Consider the following 22889-nt stretch of genomic DNA (forward strand, 5'->3'; position numbering starts at 1 on the left):
GATTTATATTCATAATTACGAATATTGAATTCTTATTTTTGTCTGTCAAGACTTGACTGGAAACTACGTTGTCACTGTGGCCACTTGATTGAAAAACGTATTATGTCTAAAATTTGAAACCTGAACTTTTGTTTACCTCAGACTCCTGGGGCCTCATTTATAAAACCTGTTACGCAAGAAAAAGTTGCATGAAGCAGGGTGAAATTTGTCGTCGCAACATTCCTCGCAATAGTCGGGATTTATAAAGAATTTCCATGCGTAAAAATGTTCCCAGTTTTCCGCAAACTTTTGACCACACGTGTGATCGTGCGTAATGCTCCCAAGGTTTTGTAGCGTTTTAGTTAACTTGTTAACTAGTTAATGGTATGCCCGTTTTCCGAACCTAACCCAGTTTTTGTTTTCCTGACCCCAACAATCCCGTTCTTGCTAAACCGCCCCTAAAGCGAGGGGCTGCCAGCAACGGGGGAGAGGCAGGCTCACTAAAATGCGCTTTTTCGTCCTGCCTCTCCCCGGGAAATGCGTTGTTTGTTTGATGTTGTGTATGTGTGTGTGTGTGTGTGTGTGTGTGTGTGTGTGTGTGTGTGTGTGTGTGTGTGTGTGTGTGTGTGTGTGTGTGTGTGTGTGTGTGTGTGTGTGTGTGTCTGTGTCTGTGCGTCTTTATGTGGTCGTGTCTGATTGTAGGTGTCTGTGTGTGGGAATGTTGTCTTTCTGCAGTTACCAAATTGTCACATTTCAAGCACTTTCACCTGTTTCGCACCAATAATGATCCAAAATCTTGTTTCTATTTTTTACCTTTTTAATAATTGAATTTCCTTTCTCACAAAAACGAAAATTATCATATGATCATAAATGTGATCTCACAGGGGTAAATGGCAAATATGAACAATAAATGATGTATATCATTGGTAATTGAGCTAAATCTGTTAAGTATTAAGGCTGTGTAACAACAATATGAACACAAGGGTTACGGCTTCCAAACAGGATTTAGTTTGGATGTTCTACCTCTGTTAGGAGCACATCGATCTCACAATCACTGAATCTGTTTTTTCCCCCATTTTTCCGTTTCGTGATTGGTGATCAAGGGCTCCTTTCAGGGCTGGGATATTCATTGATTGATTAACATGGACCTTATTAGGACAAATATGGGACGACCTTGGGAGGAGCGTGAGGCTCGTGCACGACCGCATAAGGTAACGCACGTCCGTATTTATAACAAGAAGAGTGCGTAACGGTGTGCGCTGCAAGGTGTTATGAATCAGAATATTGTTTTTGCGTACGAAAATTCTGACTTTTTTGCGCACGAAATCTTTCAGAATAGAATCTACGCACAGTTTTATAAATGAGGCCCCTGGTGCCAAATTTTTTTCTTTGTCTTTTTTTTCCAGGACGAGAACATCATGAACTCCATGCAGCTGTTTGAGAATGTGATATAAGAAAGCCCACCTGCACAACTCACACACAAACATAGTAACCCCAACCCTAACCCAGGAACTAGACGTTTTTTATTTCTCGCCACACTCCTTTAGCTGTATCTTGCAAACTGCTTCTGGATTAAAAAGGACTGCTACAGACAGAAGAAGAGAAGAGTTTCCTGGATAAAAATTCCCCCGTCTGTCCGGTGTGTTTTTTGTGTCCTAATTGAAGAAACACGAAAAGCTCCTTGTGTTTCTATCGTCGGACAAAAATAATCAACAACAACCAACAAGGAATGGAGAAGCTTACAATATTCCTCTGACCTGAGCACACAAGGATACAAGCTTTAACACTACACCTCACCTCTCTCACACACACTGTTTCTCTTTCCCACACACACACACACACACACACACACACACACACACACACACACACACACACACACACACACACACAGCTGTTGTTTCCTCAAGAGTTGTTAGAGCACTGGATGAGGTGAACTAAGAGAATAAATATTGCAAAAGAAAAAGAGAAATGAACTTAAGCATGTTTGTCATCAAATATGTGATGTGGAATAAGCTTGCACTACACTTTTATGACTGTATTATATGCGCCTGAAGTAAAGGCACTGTAGATACCTGCACCTGATACACCACTGGTGTGTATGTATATATGTATAGTTAATAATTATATATCCCACCTTGTATTGGCCTCATCTGTGCTGCACTGGGTGAAGGAATAGGACCAGAACTGAATTTTTGTTTTAGAAATCTCTGTTTAACATTATGTTTAGTAACAGTTCTTCACAGATTATTAAAAAAAATCTCCTTTTTTTGTATTTTGGAAGATTATGCTTTGCTGGTCAGATTGGAAAATGGAGTCTGTACAGTACTGTGAAGAAGCAAAAGGACTGTCAAAAGTGTGTTCTTATGCTGAATTATGCTTTATCTTGGTTCTTCAGTATCTTCGAGCATGCTGACTCTAAGTCCCACAGTATTATGTACAGTACAGTAAGACCTTTGTGATGTTGATTAATTAAAGATGCTCTCAGCTGCGACTTCTCCTTTTTAATGCGTCCTTTCACCCCATTTCTCTACTGCAGATGACGAAGCAGCAAACATTGTGGATGAACAAACATTAAGTGAACTGACAAGAGTTCAAAAACCCTTTCAGTCCCACGCCAAAAACTTTCAATATATCAGCCTCTCAAAGTCTTTTATTAGCTTTACATATGAATGTATTACACTTTTTTTTTTTTTTAAGAATAACCAGTACTGTTTGAAACTGAAATGAAGATTTATTTGATGGGAGTATATTGCATTCAAGATTCATGATGGATTCAAGATGCATGTAGGATTTAGGTACGCCTTGAAGACAGGTTTGACATTTTATTAGAACTGTGAAGTTGTCAGATATGACAGCTCATTACAGAACAGTAACACAACTAACCAGTGTAATCTGTGACAGCAAATATGTGCTTACAACAGCCTCATAACCAATCAATAAAATAGGCGAAAATTTAAAAAGTAAAACCAAATATTTACTCAAATTAACTTTTACTTGAATCAAACCATGTCACTAATCTTGACTCTCTGACTTCATGGGGTCAAGGCTCAACACCTTAAATGTGAATAGTTCACCAAACCAAACTATAACCAATAAATAACACTAAACTATTTAGTGAACTCTTAACGGCCTCATTTGCCATCAGAGGGAATGGGACACAACCAAACTTTGATGCTCACGTGTCAAATGGATCGCCATAATAACACACGAGGAGGGGTTACAAGCAAGCAATGATAGCTAATTTTGCTCGTAAGGACTCGATTGATGTGTTGATCGACAGCAAGCTAGACCAATCGGTCATGCAAGGATGCTGCCGTTCCCTGCTTTATAAAAACAGTGACACAAAAAACTAACATGAGGATGTTTCGTCGGCAAATGTGAGGTGTAAAAATGAGCTTGCATTGTGTAGGAAGTTATTGTGTGTGGAGAAAGCCATTCAGCACATATCTTCAGTTCAGCTTATTTGTCATGCACTGGGTTTACTTTGTAAGACCAGAAGTACTGAGTATTTGTCATAATTCTAGCTTTAATTATTTAAAATTAAGTTATTGTGTTTGTTGAGGCCGAGCACTGTGTCCCGCTTGAATTAGCTGCTTCATTCATGCCTCACCTCCAATGGTGTATTCAACAGCTTGGCTGCCAACTGACTTTTAATGTACAATCATATTCATGCAAGTGTACAGTTCTGCTGATACCCCTCATGACATACCCTATATCTATATCTTGAGGCTCTTGGTATTATTGACTTTACTTAGATCAAAAGTTCACTTATGTTTTCTGGGGGATTGTGCTGGTGCATAAAGGCTTCAGTCAGATATATTCAGTGTGTTTACATGATGCACTTACAGTAAGTAACCAGGTTACTCAGAGAATTATGTTATACAGGTAATCGGAGAACGTGTTTACATGGACTGTACTAACCTAGTTACTGTAACTCCACACATGCAAGAATCAGTGTGTTTACATTATTAAATGTATTAAGTAAAAACTTGAAAATTAGCTTGTTATTATTATGGTTTACAATTTGCAATATATATTTAAATTTAAATAGAGACACATACCAATAAAAAACACACTCTCATGTCGTAATTTGACTAGAATTAACGGCAGTCACACAGAGCAAATATCTGCTTCCTTCAAGTTGAGTAAAATGCAAGTGGAGACAAAACTGTGCCATGAGATATTTATATTTTGTCTTCATGACCTGTATCTTTTGTACATATAATCATTATGCAATAGGGCTGGGCGATAGGGAGAAAATCAGATATCACGATATTCTTGATCAAATACCTCGATATCGATATTGCCGTGATATTCTAGGGTTGACAATTGGTGCTTTCACAAAATATCTTCACACTTAGATTTTAGATAAATAATCATCAGTAATATGGACATAATGTCTAAGTGGGTAAAGGCAAATAATAGAACAGCTAGAACAGTCTGGTAAGTTCAGAAAAGTACATCACTTTGTAATGCAGCCTTTAAAATCAGTAAAAGACACTTATGTCATATCACGATATGAGGATATCCAAAATCTAAGACGATATCTAGTCTCATATCACGATATCGATATATTGCCCAGCCCTATTGTGCAACATCTCATATTTCATGGCTGCTTATGTCTTGAGGAAAAAATGCAAGCTACAGTACATTGCAGGAGCTTAGAAAAAATGATGGTTAATTTTTCTGAATAACAATAGAATAATAATTTACAGTCAGTTTGAGTGCTGTTTAGTTAAGTTCCCACTCTTATCTGGAGTCTTTGTATAGTGAAATAACTTTATAATGATGGTATTTATAATATGTTCTTTTAGAGCACCATCTATCAGTGGGGGTTGAAAGTTTAAAGGAGTTTGAACAACTGTATTTTTACCTAATCTTGAGGCCCCTTCTTGTAGCCCCCCAGGTTAAAATCAGATTTTACAACCTTTATTATTTTGGTATATATTGTGCTTTCATGATGCATAAATACATTTTGTTTAGTTAAACCACCACAAACTAAATACTTAGAGTGAGCTGAATAGGAATATATCTGAAGCATACACATTGCTGCACAGAGTCTGGGAGAAACAGGGATGTCCTTATGGGCTCATAGCTAATTTTCTGTCCTCGGGACCCCTTGCAGGTTTGGCCCTGATCAGAAGGCCAAAGATCAAATTAATACTAATGTTGCTGCTTGGGTGCTGGTTAGTCACCAGGCCATTGTTTGATAACATGCCATGCCAACAACTTGTGTCAGCTATCCTCTGTTCCTAAGAACCCAAGTGGCCAACAATGTAATCAACTTTAATAATAAATCAGTGACCCTACATTTTCAGGTAACATTGTGCTTAGGTTGTTGATTTAAAACTTGCATTATATCAAAGCGTCAAAAACTGGATGTAAGCCAATAAAGTCATTGCAAATAAACAACCATTAGATGGCAGTGTGGTGGAATACATCAGCCTGAAGGCAACACAGTGGATGGCGAGCAGAAAGACCTCACTTTTATATTTTAGGAGGCAGTGAACGTGCTGCCCAGCAGGTGGAAAAAAAGCGCAGCTTATGCAAGAAAGTTTATTATTACAAAAGCTGTTGAAGGTGCTGTCACTGAACATCGGTAGATCCTAAATCGGATCTGCTAGAATGGTCGACGCAGTTAGGTTTAGGCATGGGTGGTGGGGATTGGTTAGGGTTTGGGTAAGAATACCAGGGTAAACTAATCAGAGGCAGAATAAGGCGGAAAGGCGGGCCACAAGGCACGTCCTTTGACGTCGACACGTCTAGCGGATCCGATCTAGCATCTGCCTTATATACTGTCTATGGCATCTATCTATCCTCCTTGGGAAAGGAGGGAGGCGATATTACGAATCCCACTATGGCCACGCCAAGACCCGCCCTTCAATAGCATTCACACACTACAATTGGCCAGGCGTCCATGCTTACACGTACAGGTCCTATCCCCTGACCAATCCCCTAACCCTAACCTTAACCACTCGAGGTGAAATGCCTAACCCCAACCAATCAAGCTGCTTCGTAGGGCGGGTCTTGGCGTGGCCATAGTGGGATTCGTAATTTTGCAGGAGGGAGGGGTGCGTCACAGCCAGGCCGCCTCTGATTCGTTGAGCCGCGGCAAGGGGTGTGGGGAGGATGTAGGCATGCGTGAGTACGAACGTCAACCCCTTCGTGGCTTTATGAAAGGCGAAATCCTTCCATGAGCGGAGCAGCTGTTTAAAACCCCGTTTGTTGCAGACGAGTAGCTCGCCTCGGAAGAACCGGGCTAGAACACGGTCTTGTCTCTTCACCCCAGTCAGTTCGGCTTGGGTTATCCTCCAGCTTCAAGTGTAACGTTAGGCTATCTGTATCCCCCCTTCCTCGTGTGCGCACACCGCTTCAAAACACAAACCACGGGGGCGAGCCAACGGACGTAACGTTAGCCGAGAAGGGAAGTGGATCCGTCTTCTCTTTCATCAGACAGGTGAGGACAAAACGTGCAATTTTTAATCCCATAAAACACTCTTTAGTTTACATGCGGATGCTAAGAAGCGGGACAGTTAGCAACTCCTGCTCTATGCTATGGAGCTGGTAGCGATAACGAGATTTTTTTGTGTCTGCTGATGCTGCAGTGTGACCGTGAAACACAAGGCCAAAATGTGTCTATTTACTTTTCCCATTTTTAGCACGACTAAACAAGAAACAACAACAAGCTATTACTTATCTTTGGTGTTGAGACCAGACGCCTCAAGGTTTCTATATGATGGCTTTAACACACTATAAGAGACTAAACATGCATCACTAATTTGCATTGCCCTGTGTCATTTCATTAATTGAGACCCCATAAGGTAAGATAAGAAACTACAGCTACCAGGCAGCACTGACTAACTGGGACACCAGGGCTTATTTGGCTAATAGGATTTATTGGCGTGTGTGAGTGAATGTGTGTCAAATATCATTGTGAGATCTAAAACAACTTCCTATTAACCCCTGATGACAAAAGGCAGCTTTGACTGTCTCAGCTAGCTACCAGTTTAAATGTGTAATGATATGTCTAGAAAGAGAAATCTTTACTGCTATTCTCAGTTTAGTCAGATGTTATTGTGTTTATGTCACAACTTAACCTGCTTTCAAGATTGATGGAGAGAAAAAATAGTTTGAAGAGGTCAAAACTCCAGCGTGCGCACGCGCGCAATGGTCAGGGATAAAAGTCCAGGATGTGTGCTAATTTAACATTTAGTGACTGGTGGGGGGGTTAAGAGTATGTCAGTGAGGGTCCTAGGCCTTTTTGTCGGGAAGAGTTTTGATATTCTTACCTCTCACCTAAAAACACCAGAACAGGGATAACTGTAAAAACCTATACACACTTAAAACAACCCACCTATTGTCTCTGTAGGCGAACTGCAGTGGTTTCAGGTGTTGGTCAGCAAGGGTTTTTAAGTAAGACAGAACAAGACGCTCAAAAGATGTCCTAACCACAGAGGTCCAAGCAACGGGTTTGTAGTCAGGGGCTGAAGTGGGCAGAAATGAAGAGGCCCAAGACCCTGCTGAGGTGGAGCTGGAGGGCTGGAGCTGCCTCCTGACACACGTCTGCAGCCGGTAGTTTAGTGTGGGCGCTAGATCCCCTGCTCTCTCTCTCCATTTATCTCTGTCTATTATTATAAAAAGAGTTGGAAAGCCGAGAGCAAAGCCTAACTTTACTTTTTAATGTTATCAAACATAACTACAAATGTTCAAGTTTTATTAGTCCTATGTAGGTTAACACATGGGTCAACGGTACAATGAAATATGGGTCAGTTCAGCAATAAAAGCACTAGTTGCTGCAACAAGAGCATAGTCATATGACAGAAAAAATTACAATAAGATATAAGATGAGGGGATGACATAAATACAAATTTAGCACTAAGTGCATAATTAAGATAAGTGGTATTTGAGCACCTGCAGAGTGTAAGTTGTTGCAGTACAATTGGAGTACACAACACTATATTCTTGCATGCAGAGTAATTTGCGTTGCACCTGTGCCTGCAGTTTGCATAGGACTCAGGAAGGGTAAATTCTCCTATCTTGTCTTGTGGCACGCTGGTGTGTGAGAGCAAGACTGAGGTTTGTGCCAGTCCACCACCAGTGGTTTATTTTTAATAGTCTGTCTCAGCTTGTTTGAAATCTACTTCATGTTGTACACCAAGTCAACCAGCAATGTCTAATGGCAATATGGGTGCACAAAATATGGGAGCCTTAAATATTAACATATGTGGAAGAGCTGAATTGTTTGAATTAGGGCTGCAACAAATGATTATTTCCATTTTTGAATAATCAGTCGATTATTTTCTCGATTAATGTAGTAGTTGTTTGGCCTTTTTAAAATGGTGAAAAATGTCGATCACATTTAAGTTGCTAGAATCCGACTTACTACTTTTTGTCATAAAAAATGACAAATTGATTATTAAAATAGTTGGAGATAAATTTTATAGTTGACAATTGATTAATCTTTGAAGCTCTGGTTTTAACTCTTGATTTAGATGAGATAACATAGAACTTTCTTTGTCCCGAGGCAAATTGTTGTGTTGCAGTTCAAAGTACTATAGAGAGTGACACGGGAATCAATTGTTCCTCCCATCCCATCCTGAGCCCACAAAAAATACTCCCGTCATATCCCGATCACGTGAAAGACCAAAGCAAAGGACAAGAATCTGTTTTATTAGTGTGCATACATGGAATGCCCAGTAGCTCTCAATGTGCATATATGTGCTGCTCTGCCAAAACAAGCATAAAAGCATAAACATTTTTTACTCTGCAATTAATCTGGATCAACTCCAGGATAATTGCCGGAACATCTAAATCCGTTCTTCTTAGGAAACAACAACAACAAACTTTGAGCTAGCAAGCTACACGCTAACGTTACTGTATTGTGTGAACAGTTAACTTCAGTTAATATTGTATGTGACATTTTCTTTTGCAGGGTGCAAATGTTTCACCGAAACAAGTTCCTTCCCAAGACCATTTTGCAGAGCCACCGTCTGATAGCGCCACCCAAGACGATTGTGATAGGTTTAAAAAAACAAAACCAGAGCATTTTTTTTCTCCTATCCTGGAATGTACGTGTGGAGGTGCCAGACCTTACTCCACAGCGCTATGGAGTTATAGGTCTGGGAGAAATGCGAGAATACTTGATCATTGAATCGTCACTGGAGGAGTTTGGGAATTTTACGACCTCAGAGGTGCAGTTGTGATGTAGCCTAAAGGGAGAAGGGCTGTAGTGACAGTTGACCTCCCTATGTGGTGCCAGTGCGGACTGTACAGGTTCTGGATATAAAGTTGCTTCCAGTCTGTACAGAAGTTGATGATACTATGATGTGTGGATCAAAATTCTGTGTGACCACAGACCACAGTCTGGGTGACCGGCCTTTTACCGTACGTACACACCGCCACCGACTTGAGCTGCAAAAGAAGCTCTGGCCGCCCTGTCAAGGACGCTTGTCAAAAAGTATGGGGAAGCTTTTGACGCTTTGGTCGCTCTGACGTGGCAGCATTCTATGTTCGATCATGTTCAATCATTTTTATTTATTTAAGATTATTTTTTTAGGCCTTTTATTGACAGGACAGCTGAAGAAATGAAAGGGGGGAGAGAGGGGGAATGACATACAGCAAAGGGCTGGAGGTCGGAGTCGAACCCGGGCCCGCTGCGTTGAGGAATAAACCTCTATATATGGGCGTCCGCTCTACCAACTGAGCTATCCGGGCGCCCGATCATGTTCGATCTTAACTTTACTTTACTTTACTAACACCCTTAACAGTGTTGTCAGCTGCACCCTGGCTGCATCCCGCTCCTCTCAGCCCAGGGAACGCAAGTTTACATCGTATGTTTTTCTGGGATCAGCCAGCTCGCTGGACATCTATATTCCGATTGGTTACTGGTCGTTTGCCGCTGAACCACGTCATAGTTCATTACCATAAAGTTGACCAAACTTCAACTTTCTGCTTGACGTCCAAAACGCGACGCCGATGGATTTGCCGCTTCTTGCAGCTGAGAGAAGCCGGCTTCCATTGAAAATGAATGACTTCCTGTAACTTTGAAGCTCAAGTCGGCGGTGGTGTGTACGTACAGTTAGTCATTTAGATCTATGATGAATGTTGTGTTTGGGGACCATTGTGATGGTGGAACATCTGAAGCAGAAAGCAACGTCACCGGCTCTGGAGCAGGTGTTTTGCTACTCAGTGCTGTTTCAAAGTGCTGGCATGCATCTTTAGACATACTAAGTACAGGTTTGGTGGGTTGGTTGAGTTGATTGGAGTGTCTTTGTCTATAAAATGTCAGATAATAGTAAAGGCCATTATTACTTCATAGACCCAGTGGTGGCATCTTTAAATTCCTTGTTTTAACTGACAATCTGTCCAAAACCCAAATAAATTAAATCAAGTATAATGTAAGCAGCAAATCAGGACAATTGAGAAGCTGAACCTGTGTTGGCCATTTTTGCTTGAAAAATTTACTTAAGTGATTAATTAACTATAGTTGCAGATGCATATTAAATTAAGCGACTAACCATTTCAGCTCTAATGTCTTAAAGGCAATTCATCACGTTTTAAAAACCCAACAACTAGTCACTAAATTTCACTGCATGAGAGATGTATCTTGACCAATACATTTTCCTCAATTTCATATTTTTAGTTCACTTATCCACACTCAAGACCTTGTAGTTGAAATGGTTAACTTAAATACTGTTTGCATGAGGACTAATGGTGTGCAACCCGTTCTTCTTTTGTTTTGTTTTTTGCCTCATAAGTGTTGGATGTACACCCTTTTATTTTGTATTTCAGCCAACATATAATTTTCAGGGTACTGTGTGTGGTTCATTACTTCTCTAATCTAGGCTGCCTGAAAGGTACAGCTATACTGAGCAGGTGCGGTCTCCTGTTCTTAAATGAGTCAGTGTCTGTAGATGTGCAGCCATCAATCTGTTAACAGGCTGATGCATATGTTCTTCCCCATTTACTGGAAAGGTGCATAAATAAAATAGAAAGCTTATCTGCAGTTAAGTGTAGCTTGTACAGTAAACTGCAATCATCATATGTATTGTTTTCTATTAATTCTTTATGAAGTTTCTCATTTACACAATGTGTAAGTAATTAGCCAACTGCACAATGCTGACAATAATACCAGTAAGTAACTGTCACATTTATCATTATTTGAAAACTAGTTTTTCAGCCTTTCGCAGTCTTTGGTCTGATGCTCAGTAAATGGATACAGAGATGGATACAGAGGATCACCTCACAGGATGTCAGGCCAGGAACAGTCACAGTGAGGTAAACTGGGTCACAGAACTGGATTCTTGGCCCTGTTTGCTGCTGGCAGCATGTGACTTAGTCATTACCTCGAATTGCTGGGTCATGCTGTGCCTTCCCACTCTACTCTGTAAAGGGGTGTGTGGGTGGTTGCATTGTTGGTGGTAAGTAGTAAAATGTTAGCATGTGGTACTTAATAGTATACCTTGAAGTAACATTTACTTTTTTTTTTTTGCAGATGTGTATTGGTATATTACTTTTTTTGCTAAATAAAGAAAACCTTTTACGGTTAGTGGCTACACATTGTGCCCTTCTAATCTTGAAATGGAGTAAAATGGGGATTAAATGGCCAAAGGCAGCTAAGCACACCATATGGTTCTTGCATAACAAGGACTGAACAGCGTAGCCCACAGTTTTAAACTGTTAAACTACACAAATCACTGTAACAGTATTAAAAAAAGAATTTATTCTCCTCCTTGTCAGGGAAGTGATGCTTGTGAGCGGTTACTGAGACTAGAAGTCAGGTTTTTAGGACATCTGTTCTTTGTTGAGGATGTGTCCCGTGTCTTACTACTTACAATAGCCCTTAATTGGCTACCCATCACAGGTGTGTGTGTGTGTGTGTGTGTGTGTGTGTGTGTGTGTGTGTGTGTGTGTGTGTGTGTGTGTGTGTGTGTGTGTGTGTGTGTGTGTGTGTGTGTGTGTGTGTGTGTGTGTGTGTGTGTGTGTGTGTGTGTGTGTGTGTGTGTGTGTGTGTGTGTGTGTGTGTGACCAGTGGGGCCACTTATTGATTTATTGGCGATCGCAACTAATCAGACTTTGGTGCAGATTCTAGTGATTGACTCGTAAATAATATTTTTTTATAAGTATATAATTCTAGGTACCTTTTCATGTCAAGTATTCAATTCACACAGTAGAATACAAAATAGGTTTTACCATGTATTTAGAATTTTTATTGAATTAACAGAAAACATGCTATATCGTAGTGTATCGAGATATGACGTGATCTAGGCTATATCAAGATAGTAGATTTTAGCCCTATTGCTCAGCTCTACAAAGACGTGTATGACAGTTGAATGTGACTTAAACCCTGAAGCACATCCTATGGGTATCTGTTAATCTGCATTATGTGATAAGGGTAATGTCACGTCCCACAGAACTGCTCAATGAGCGAGACGGTTAGGTATGCTGTAATTAACGGCCGAGCCCTGAATCACATCGTCAGATATTACGGCAGTGATGTCACGTTATGTTAAGGAAAAACTCAGGAGCAGCACAACTCATTTCACATACATGAAGAAGATTTAGGAGACCTTGATAGATTACACCGAAGCATTTAATGAACACTCAATTGAGGAGAGAATGTATGCAAGCAGTACAGTTTAACCACGATGTGTTATTGTGCAGTGCAGTCTCAACTCTCTGAAGTTCCGGTCTTCATGAAAGTGTATTTAAACTCATGCTGGAGTCGTTAAGTTTAGCTGAACCTTTAAGGTAAACAAAGATATAGCAGGTGCCTAAAACACAGATGCTAAAGCCTAGTTCAGCTTATCTCTTTGGTCTCTTTTGGTCAGTATCCAAAAGTGTGGCAGGCCCACCGACCTCCAAAAGGAGACAGTCCTGAAACAAAACATTCCCTTATGATGCAGCTGCCTAGATTCCCTGAATCTATGGAGGCACAAAGTTGAACTACTCCTCTGCCTACAAAGGTTATGTTGGACACCGACCTGAATGAGACTTGGTACTACTTTCTCAACATACATAGCATGAGTTCGTAAGCTGGAAATTCCGCCACACGCCCCACAGGGAGGAACTTGAGGCACCCATGTAAAACCAGCACGCATGACTAGGGATGCACCAATTGTTAATCTAAAATTCCTCACGTTCACATTACAATGTTAAAATGTCAACATGTAACAAAATGATATATGGGGAACTATGACGATATCCACTATGTATTGTTTGAAAAAATAAAGAGTTAAAAGAAACAAAGCTTAGCCAGACAATGTTTATTTAATCTGCTAGCAGTTGAACAGAGGTTAAAAGATCAGTTCTGCAGAAGTGGCGCAATGAGTTTCAGAGTATACCATCATGTGAGTTTAAAGAGGACTTTATGGAAACAGAAGGCATGTCCATGTGATTTGTAACCTTTGAGTCTTTTAATAACAGAATACCGAAAATAATAGGATGATCCAAGGGTGTGGAAAGGAACAAAATGTTTTGTAATTTATGTGATAACAACTGTCTGGGGGACAAATACCATGTTTTATTTGAATGTTAAAATCCAAGCATTGTGGAGAACAGAAATAAATGTTTGCCAAAATACTTGTAAGCCACAAGTTCATGTTTAAACTTGTGTTGTTTTTACAGAAAGATAATTTAAGGATTAGATTCCTTCTTGACGCTCTGCCCCTCTTTAAATTATTCTGGCTACCTACCTTTGTACTGATGTTTCCTTTTGTTTTTTAGTTTGCACTCCATACCACAACGTTTGGTTTAAGCTTAAATGCATTAATCTGAAATTCTGGTCCGATACCGATGTTTAAAATAAGTATTTGACTGATACCATTGTTGTTGTTCCCTTTTTTGTGACAGGGACACAAAGAAATCTTTATTATAAAAAAAAAAGACTGTTTTAAAGTAATTTATCCCATCATTACATTTTTTTTGGAATGAGCACACATTCAATCATACAAATTTATGACCTTTTAATATATCCTTTCACATGAAAAATAACCGCTTCAAAAGCCCTTTTAGCTTGCTATACAACTAACGTTACTTACTCAATGACAATAATCTTTTAGTACCTACATAGAAGCTCAACAAAAACATTTTGTTATCATAAATGTAAAAGCCATTACAAAAGTAATAAAATATAATATTCTTGGAGTTTAACACTGCTTTTATCAGGTTAAAATATTTGTCATATTTGTGTTGCTGTGACCGTGGCTAAGCATTGTACATTTCAGGGAGACAGACGTCAGCAAAATGACCACGACGACTGGGCTGTTTATAGGCTTTGAAACGGCTGGTCATCTAATGCAATGAACTCCATCCACTTTTTACTAATCCCTTTTAGCTTTGGCGCTGTCCATGGGGGAATTTTCTCCCTTTCTCAAATGCTGTAGTTACCAAGGACCGAGTCTTGCTGGTGGCAGTATATGTCGCTGATCTTTGTCCGACATGATGAAATTCTCCCACACGGCTGACCTTTTCTTTTACTGTTAACAAACCACACGTGCGCCCAAGACCCTTTGACCTCTTACGTCATGTCATGCCAGTGTCGTGTCCAGTCAGTGGATTCTTCTCAAACCAGATTTTTTTTGCCTCACTTACAGACCATGTTGTAGCAATTCCTCAGAGGCAGTCACTGCAGTTTTGAAAATACTGGAACTAAGCAATAACAGATATCGTAAGTTTCATAAAAGTTTAATCAGCAGCATGATAGCTGATGGATGGACTTTTAGCAGCAGACTAAATAGCATTTTTAATTGACTTGCCTACTGTATTCTGTCTTACTGGAAGTGGTCCATTTGAGGTCTGTGTCTATAGCCACACTAAGTTGAGTGATTTTTAAAATGCTGTTTACCTGTTAAAACAGTTTAAAGCCACAATAGTGTTTCCAGGTTGTTTTTGTGAAGATCATTGTAAATGTTCTGTACAGGTTTGAGTATGTTTTTATCTGCATTTTTGTCTTTATTGGACAGATGATAATATAGAGGCATCAGACTTTAGTGGATGCTCTCAACTTTTTACATGAAATCACACAATGTGAAACAACCACAAAGTCAAATGGTAAAAACTCCCCACTGCCACTTCCTCGCTTGGTCTGATCAACTGTCCAAAACCCAAAGATAATCAGTTTAAAGTGAAATAAAACAGAGTAAAGCAGAATATGCATTCAGTCCTTGCTGGTCCCCTTTATTGTACAGACTGATAATGTTTACAATAGGGCTGAAACGATTCCTCGAGTAACTTGAATAATTTGATTACTAAAAAACCTTGATGCAAAATGATTTGCCTCGAAGCTTTAATCAACGTTACCAACGTTGTACCGTTCACGGTGTTTCCGCACGGATGATTAGATGACAATAATAGCACGACGTCAATGCTTCAGCATCTCAACAGAAAACATGGAGTCTAACTTAATCATCCGTTCCACGAAGCGGACCCGAAAAAAATAAATCACCGAGTCGTATGGACGATGAAACTTAACCAAACACCAAAAACAAAGACAAGCGTAATACCTAGTGGTGACCACAATTTGATCTAAAGAGCTGACTTGTTGACTATCCCTTCGTGAAAAACAGCTGATTGTTGTGCACCATTTTCTCTCACTCTCTCTATTCACGGAGAAACAGCTGGTCAACGATCTACTAGCATAAGTGTAACAGAGCTGTGTGACATTGTAATCAAATATATAAATGAAAATGTGTTGAGTATAACTAATATTTACAGTATAGGCCTATGTACAGATCAGTCTCAGGTTGAAACTTGTAGTTCTGAAAGTTAAGTTGTTGTAATGTTTATGTATGTTCAATGCCTTCGTTTGAGGTTGTAGGCAATGTAGGCAATAACAATGTAGTTTTTCCGAAAATTAAACCAAACTATAGTATATTATTGCTCTTCAATAAAACAAAAGTATTTCTTATCCGATTAATCGATGCAATAATCGGTAGAATACTCGATTACTAAAATAATTGATAGCTGCAGCCCTAGTGTACAATAATATGAACTTTGTGTGCAACCATAGCTGAAAGTCTTGTTCTAGACCTCCATGTGATCTCTATCTTCTCCTGGCCCTGGTATCAGGTCTGCATGTGAGGAGCCTCACCCAGTGATGCATATGTCTTCTTATCTCTCTCAGCCGTATTTGTTTGTTATTTTCCCTGTTCTGCCAACACACTTCAGACAAACCAGAAAATACCGTGTGTGTTTGGGTGGTTGTGATGATTCTGCTGCAGAGATTGGGGTGTTTTGAAAGTATGATGAAATGATGCCTTGGAGCTGAAACAATGAATTAGTTGATTGATTGACCTAAAATCGATGATCGATTTTAATTTTCTCAGTAGTTTCCGAAGTCTTCTTATTTTTATTTTTTTTTTATTTTATTTTTTTTGCACCTTCTCAAATGTGAATATTTGATAGTTTTCTTAGTCTTCTAACCCAAACAGACTCACTGTATGTAGAGCTAAAATGATAAATCAATTAATTCATTAGCCAATTGCCATAAAGTGAATTGAATTAACTATTTTGATAATCGATTGTTTGTCATTTTCTAAGCTACAGTGTCAAACGTTCTGTTACTTTTCTCTGGTTTATATCATTGCAAATGGATTATCTTTGGGTTTTTGGACTGTCTGACAAGACATTTGATAAACATTTTTTTTTTTTATAGATGAAACAATTGGTAAATGTAATCGTTATTTGCAGCCCTAGCAGTAAAAAATCGGCATGAACTGAAGTTATACATCTCTTTTGCAAACAGCCTGTAACTTAATATAACAGTTTGTTCTTTAACATCGGAGGTTTTTAGCTGATCATTATGAAACCGTTAAAGGGCTGAATGAAAGTAATCTGTCTCCATAGCTACTGTACAAGCAAATACAACTGGTTGCCACGCTGGGAGAAACAGCAGGAGTCTGAAGTAGGCTTAAAGGATTTCATAAAGTTCAAGCAACAATGGATGCCTTTTAGTCTTAAATATCCCCGCTGGACTTGATGAAAAATGCCTGAGGTTGTGGATATAAGAAACGTGTAGAGTTACAGTACACGCCTTTTGTCTGAGAACAAATGTGGGAAACTATATATTTAAAAAAAAAAAAGTTTATCTAACCTTCAACGCCCATTCATGTGCTGCTGATAGCATGCTGTGTGGGTGTAGGTTTAACTTTGAGAAGGGGTTGGAAATGCATTTAAAGGCTGCACATCTCTATTTCCCTGATCTAGATGTAACCGGCTTCCCTGCTGCTGTACTGTAATAAAAGTATAACATCTTAGTTGAACCTTTTGTACAGTTATATCATCACAGCGCCAGCTGTTGTCTTTGCTAGCTCTTTCTTTCAGTCACTGCCTCCATCAAATCTTGTCTTACGATCCAGGTGGGATCAGCCTAAATTAAATGGAAGTGAAAGTCGGTGCATATGAATAGCATGTTTTATGCAACATGTCTTCATTTAAAATGAAGATACTAAAGGTGCCCGTTTGTGTGCTGAATGGGTTGAGACCAGTCAGAAGTTCTGAAAACAATGCTTCACTTTTAGCTGTTACTATGCACTTTCTATTTCTGTATTGTTTAGCTTTTTTACCATTTATTCTTCTGTGTTTTAAATTCCTCCAATAAGGATTAATACATTTACTGAATTCATTTTATTCATGGACAAAAGTTATAACGAAATAAGTTAATAAAAAGAGGTTTAAAGACTGCAACAGAGCAGATCAATAGCAGAGATGATTGAGGCAAAACGGTAGTAGGTTAGAAATAGAATAAATATAACTATAAAATTCCAAGCAATGGAATAGATGAAAATTAATGTTTAATGTTAAAAACCCTATTTAAGCTATTGAAAGACGGCACTGATGCAAGCTTATTTTTTTTTTTTTTAAGTTTAGGCCTTATAGCAACCCATACCTGTCAAGTTTTGGATTTGAAAATAAGGGAAATTTTCCGGCGCCCACCGCGAGCAGTCCCACCACCCCAACCAAGCTCCAGTATCCCTTACATTTTAAGACGGGTGTACAAGAAAGCTAAAATCACCACTTGATGCAGAATGCTGAAAACATTTACAATTTATAACATTGCTTGTGATCTTTACATTTACATTTTATTTTCATTCCACACATTCTTTTCATTTCATATTGCTTTTCTTTTACAGTTTTTCTTTTAATTTCACATAACTTTTCTTTACTCTTTGGGTGAGTAATTGTACGTACACATTTGTTGCAGACTTTGCAACAAATGTTGTTTGGAAAAGGTGTATTTGGTGGGGCGGGCCGAGTGGTTCATGTTACATGAGAGTAGAGCGCGAACAGTTCTGTTGTCTAACGTCATCCTATTCTCTGTAACAATCTTTCGTACCATGCTAAACACCCTTTCTCAACGTGCATTGCTATGGGGAATGCATAGTTAAGCCTTCATAAGTTTTGGCAGCGCACCGTCTCTGTCGTAGCGTCCATCATCCGTCTCTGTTTTTTTTCTTCTTTTTTCCCCCCGCGTTGTCACTCATCATCTGACCTCACACACTAACCTCGCGACAACTGCCACCTACAGTACCTGTAGTAGGCTACTGCAGGTGGCATTTGTCGCGAGGCTAGTGACAGAGCTCAGATTGGGAATGTTTTTTTTTTTTTTTTTACTCCGCTCTGGGGTATTATTATTTTTTAATAACGCAGGTTAAAATACGGGAGATTTACGGGAAAATACTAATACGGGAGGACGGCGGGAAAGAAGGGTAAAATACGGGACTTTCCCGGCCAAAACGGGATACTTGACAGGTATGTAGCAACCCCATTCTACCGCTTTTGATCAACACAAGTAAAGACAAATATTTCACAGATAAGGTGTACGTAATTAATAAACAGTAGAGACGGAAACATTCAGTTGATGTGACGTAATCGAGTTGCAAAACTAGAATGTTTGCACATGCTTATTTGTCTACTGGTTGCATTATTCAGCAAGTCAGTTCTAACATGTGGTCTTTCCTGTCAGTTGTGTAAAGGATGTCTTGCTAGGAGTGTTGGTTGTTTCTGGTAAATATTTCCCCTAACAGCTGCCACCATAATTTGACATTTACAACAAATTATTGCCTGTGCAGGTGCACATGTATTTGAAGTGTTATCCACTTGACTTGAAAAAATGGTCATTACTTGTTTTAATGGGGGGTAATCGGGTGATATGAAGAGCCAGGTGTCTGTAGGATTATGTTCCAACCACAACTCTCAGCAGGTGATAGCATTATCTAGTTCCTCCTTTTTTTTCTTTCTTTTTTTTTTTGAGTGCTGATTGTTTAAACCCAAATTAGATGAAGCAGAGTCATGAAGTGCTGCCCCCGCTGTTAGTCAAAGTTTATTAATAATAAACATGTCGCGTGTACAAACTGCACCAAATTTGACCTGGCAGGTCATTGGGTACCCAGCAATAGGTTTTTGTGTCGTTTTGGTTTATAAAACAGTTTGAACTAGTGCTGAAAGTATTTATCAATCCATCACCAGAAAATGAATCCAAAGTTACACTTAAGTCATACTTCTAAACTTTCGCAGCATCCAGTTTCTGAAATGGATTTGCTATTTTTTTCAGTTTTATATTCAAATTCAATATGATGATATCACCGTGGGTAATGGGAATTTGAAAGGGTCCTTTTTTTTTCTTTTTTTAAGAAAGGAAAAAAGATGAATTGATAGTGAAAATAACCCTTAGTTGCAGCAGTAGGTACTGTAGAACATAGCTTTAAAACGTAACACGTACACATTAGTTTGTATTTGTTAGTCAATTTAGTCTGGATCAACAACAGTGAATCATCAGAATTATAAAACGGCAAACTTCTGGCCATCCATGGTACATTATTGCCGTCTCTGTATTGAAACATTTACAGTGAGTCTGCCTGCTGCCCTTGTAACTGTGCTGTTGAGACAAACTCTTATCTCCATTCACCTCTGCTCCACTGACAGGAACCAATGACCAATGTAAACATGACCATGCAGGCATTTTCGCTCCCCCTCATGGGGAAATACGAACCCCTCACGTGTACCTACCCTGTCATGCAAATGTATGTTCAAGAGCATGGCCGCACACGTATATCTTCACATATGTTTGTGCCTTTTACTTTGGTTTATATCATTTCATACATCCTTCGAATTGTTTTAAAGCCTTTGTGAAACGACTATGACGTGTAATTGACCGGTTTGTTGATTTGCTTGTTAAACTTGACAGGATGACAACTGGCCAAGCTTTGTAGTGATGAACTGTTCAAGGAATTACAGCAGACACCACTCACATGGCTGTATTGTTCATTGTGAGCATTTAAGCTACTTATTCCAAGGAACAATGACAATGTATTTGCATTCTCACGACATCTCATGTTCTTATTAGTACCTTTTACAAACGCGCCTTGTCCTCGTTTTAGTGATACATTTAATTTATTTTTTTTTGTCAATAACTGATGTATTGTCTCAGGGGTTTGCAGTTTGACTCCGTTTTTCAATTAATTGTTTTATTCTGTGGCTAAGTATTAAGTAGAGCTAAAAAGGATGAATCGATTAGACTATTTGAAAATTAATCCGCAGCTATTCTGATAATTGACTCATTGATCGTTTTATATTTACTAGTCGCCGCTCTAAAAGTGTGATTTTGCTGCTTTTCTGAAAGCTGAATTTAGTTTTTTGACAAAACAAGCAATCTGATCTTGGACTTTGAGAAATTGTGATGGGCATTTTTTTCACTATTCTTTGCTAATGCAGGATATAACTGTCATCTGATTAATCTGTAATAAAATGATTGTTAGTTGACACCTTAGTATTAAAATGCTGTTGTGAATTAAATCCTTGAAGAAGGTCAATGATGAAGTTGCATTTTCAATTGACTTAGTGCTGACAGTGGGCAGGAATTCATCACTTCCACAAATTCATTGGTTTTCATGACCCCAGATATGTTCTTTTATGACACGAGAAATGAAAACCACTTATACATTACTCTAAACAAGCTGCAGGCTTAACAATGTCCCGAATTTATGACTGAACTTCAGACTAACATCTGAAGGAGATGGAGGTGATGCTCACACACATACTGTAAGCACACTGGCACACACACGTGGCCCGAGAGATGAAACCACCAACACAAACATCTGGTGCGAGGTCATCCTCCTCCGGTGGAGTCCCACACAACACGGCACAAGCCTGTACAGGATCCACAGATCAGGTTACCATGGTTGTACTGTAGATCCAGCAGGCAAGAACTCTGTCCACCAGCCTGCTTATTCTGGGATGAGTTAAAATTACCACTGCAGTCGTCTTTGTTCCTCCTCGCTCTAATTTTTCGTCAGTGCTTTTCATATTCTTCTTTCTTCATATCTTCTTTTCTTCGATACACCTCTTAAATACAATCACACACACTTTCCCTGCTTTTATCCTTTTAATATGTTGTGTTTTACATAATGTGAAAAGTTATTTTTGTTTATGAAACTGCAGATTTCTCCTCGGTTACATATTCACATGAGCTCAGTTTCAGTTCTCTCTTCTCTCCAGCAGTTCCCTGTTTCTTTGTGGGTGTTGACTGAATCCCAGTCAACACACAGACAGAAAACACAGGGACGAGTCGAGGAGGGAGTTTGTGTCTCTCGGGCAACAGTGGAAAAGGGCATTTGAGAGAATGTCATGCTACAGTACCATGGCTTTTATGTTTGCTCATGCCTCATCAGGTTTTAAGTCTCCTAGAGGCTGCTGGGATACTTTCTGTCGCACTCCACATCTCACAACTGATTCACACTAGTGACACTACCACATGCTGCTTAATTTGACAGTTTACTGTATCATTTACAAGGAGACAACATTTTTAAAATTTGTGTATAGAATACAAAGCATTGTATTCAGCATTACTTTATTAAACATGCAGGGCATTGTGCTAAGTATTAGAGGCAGGAGTGGGTCAGCTTTAGAGCATTTTAGTTGAAATTGAATGTTTTAATTAAAAAAAGCGTTCAAGCAGCCCTTCTAGGAGAGAAAAGCCTGGCCAGTGACCCTCAGATAGTTTGAGTCCCTGGTTTAAACTTGCAGGATCATCTGACTGCTCGTGTCTTCTTGCCTAGTGGATTTCCTTTCGCCGATGTTTCTGCATTTCCGGATCATAATGTTATTTCCTTTTTAGAAGAATGATAACCATGAAAATAAAAACCATGTTATAAAGCAAGCTTTCTTTTATAAAGGAGTAAGGCTCCTTGCCCATGCCTTTTTTTGTCTGTGTTTAAGTTGAAAGTAAAGGAATGTTTTGCAGAACTCAAAGGAAAATAGGGTTTTGTTCCTCTCAGAGGAAGAAGTACAGTAGCTCTTGAAAGATTAAAGTGCTATTTATTAAAGGCTCTTTTTCAAATATTACCATGTCAATCATGATCATTCTGTATAAGGTTTACCTAGGTGGGCTTCTTTTTTCTCTCTCATTATGCTTATAATTACATGCCCCCTCTAGGTGGATGACTTGATTGCAACCGAAATAACTCTTGCTGCCTTCCTAAAGCTATATTTCACCTCCTAATCTGACTTCTCAGTCACACAACATACTAACCTTTGCTTGTGATTAAATGCTGTTGTCAATTAACTTATATCTCAACTCCTCCTTATCCTTGATCCCTCTGCCTCTCTTCCTCCTCCCCCTTCTCTTCTTCTCTTTCCTCTTCTTCTTCTAACCACCATTCCCCTCTCTCTTGGCCCTTCCACACAGATGCTCCCAGCCGCACAGCTTGACAGGAGTGATGGGATGTGTCAACTAGGTATTACACCTATCCCAACATTTTTACACTGCAAGCAGGGAGATGGATATTTTGCGATACCATTTTTGAAATACAGTTAAAGGGAATATGACACTAGTTATTCATCTGCTGACAGTTAACATATGTTGCTAATATACAGGTTGATGCAGAAGTAAAGCTTGGAGTGGCACAAAA

The 22889-nt window shown here is 39.2% G+C and overlaps 2 protein-coding genes across 8 annotated transcripts in view; both read left to right on the forward strand.

Moving 5' to 3' along the window:
• Positions 1-2473, forward strand: part of kcnip3b (Kv channel interacting protein 3b, calsenilin) — a 48237-nt gene extending 45764 nt beyond the window's left edge. For all 4 annotated transcript variants that reach the window (XM_039802416.1, XM_039802417.1, XM_039802418.1 and 1 more), the window contains one exon: positions 1386-2473. In XM_039802416.1, coding sequence (XP_039658350.1) covers positions 1386-1433 — 48 coding nt within the window. In that variant the 3' untranslated portion in view covers positions 1434-2473. The remainder of the gene's footprint in view (positions 1-1385) is intronic.
• Positions 2474-6123: 3650 nt separating this feature from the next.
• slc23a2 (solute carrier family 23 member 2) overlaps positions 6124-22889 on the forward strand; it is a 42340-nt gene continuing 25574 nt past the window's right edge. For 2 of the 4 annotated variants that reach the window (XM_039802420.1, XM_039802421.1), the window contains exons 1-2: positions 6124-6439; positions 22667-22715. In XM_039802420.1, coding sequence (XP_039658354.1) covers positions 22667-22715 — 49 coding nt within the window. In that variant the 5' untranslated portion in view covers positions 6124-6439. The remainder of the gene's footprint in view (positions 6440-22666; positions 22716-22889) is intronic. The other 2 variants (XM_039802423.1, XM_039802422.1) reach the window with 1 other exon arrangement.

Source organism: Perca fluviatilis, chromosome 6, assembly GCF_010015445.1.
Source record: "Perca fluviatilis chromosome 6, GENO_Pfluv_1.0, whole genome shotgun sequence".
Taxonomy (NCBI): Eukaryota; Metazoa; Chordata; class Actinopteri; order Perciformes; family Percidae; genus Perca; species Perca fluviatilis.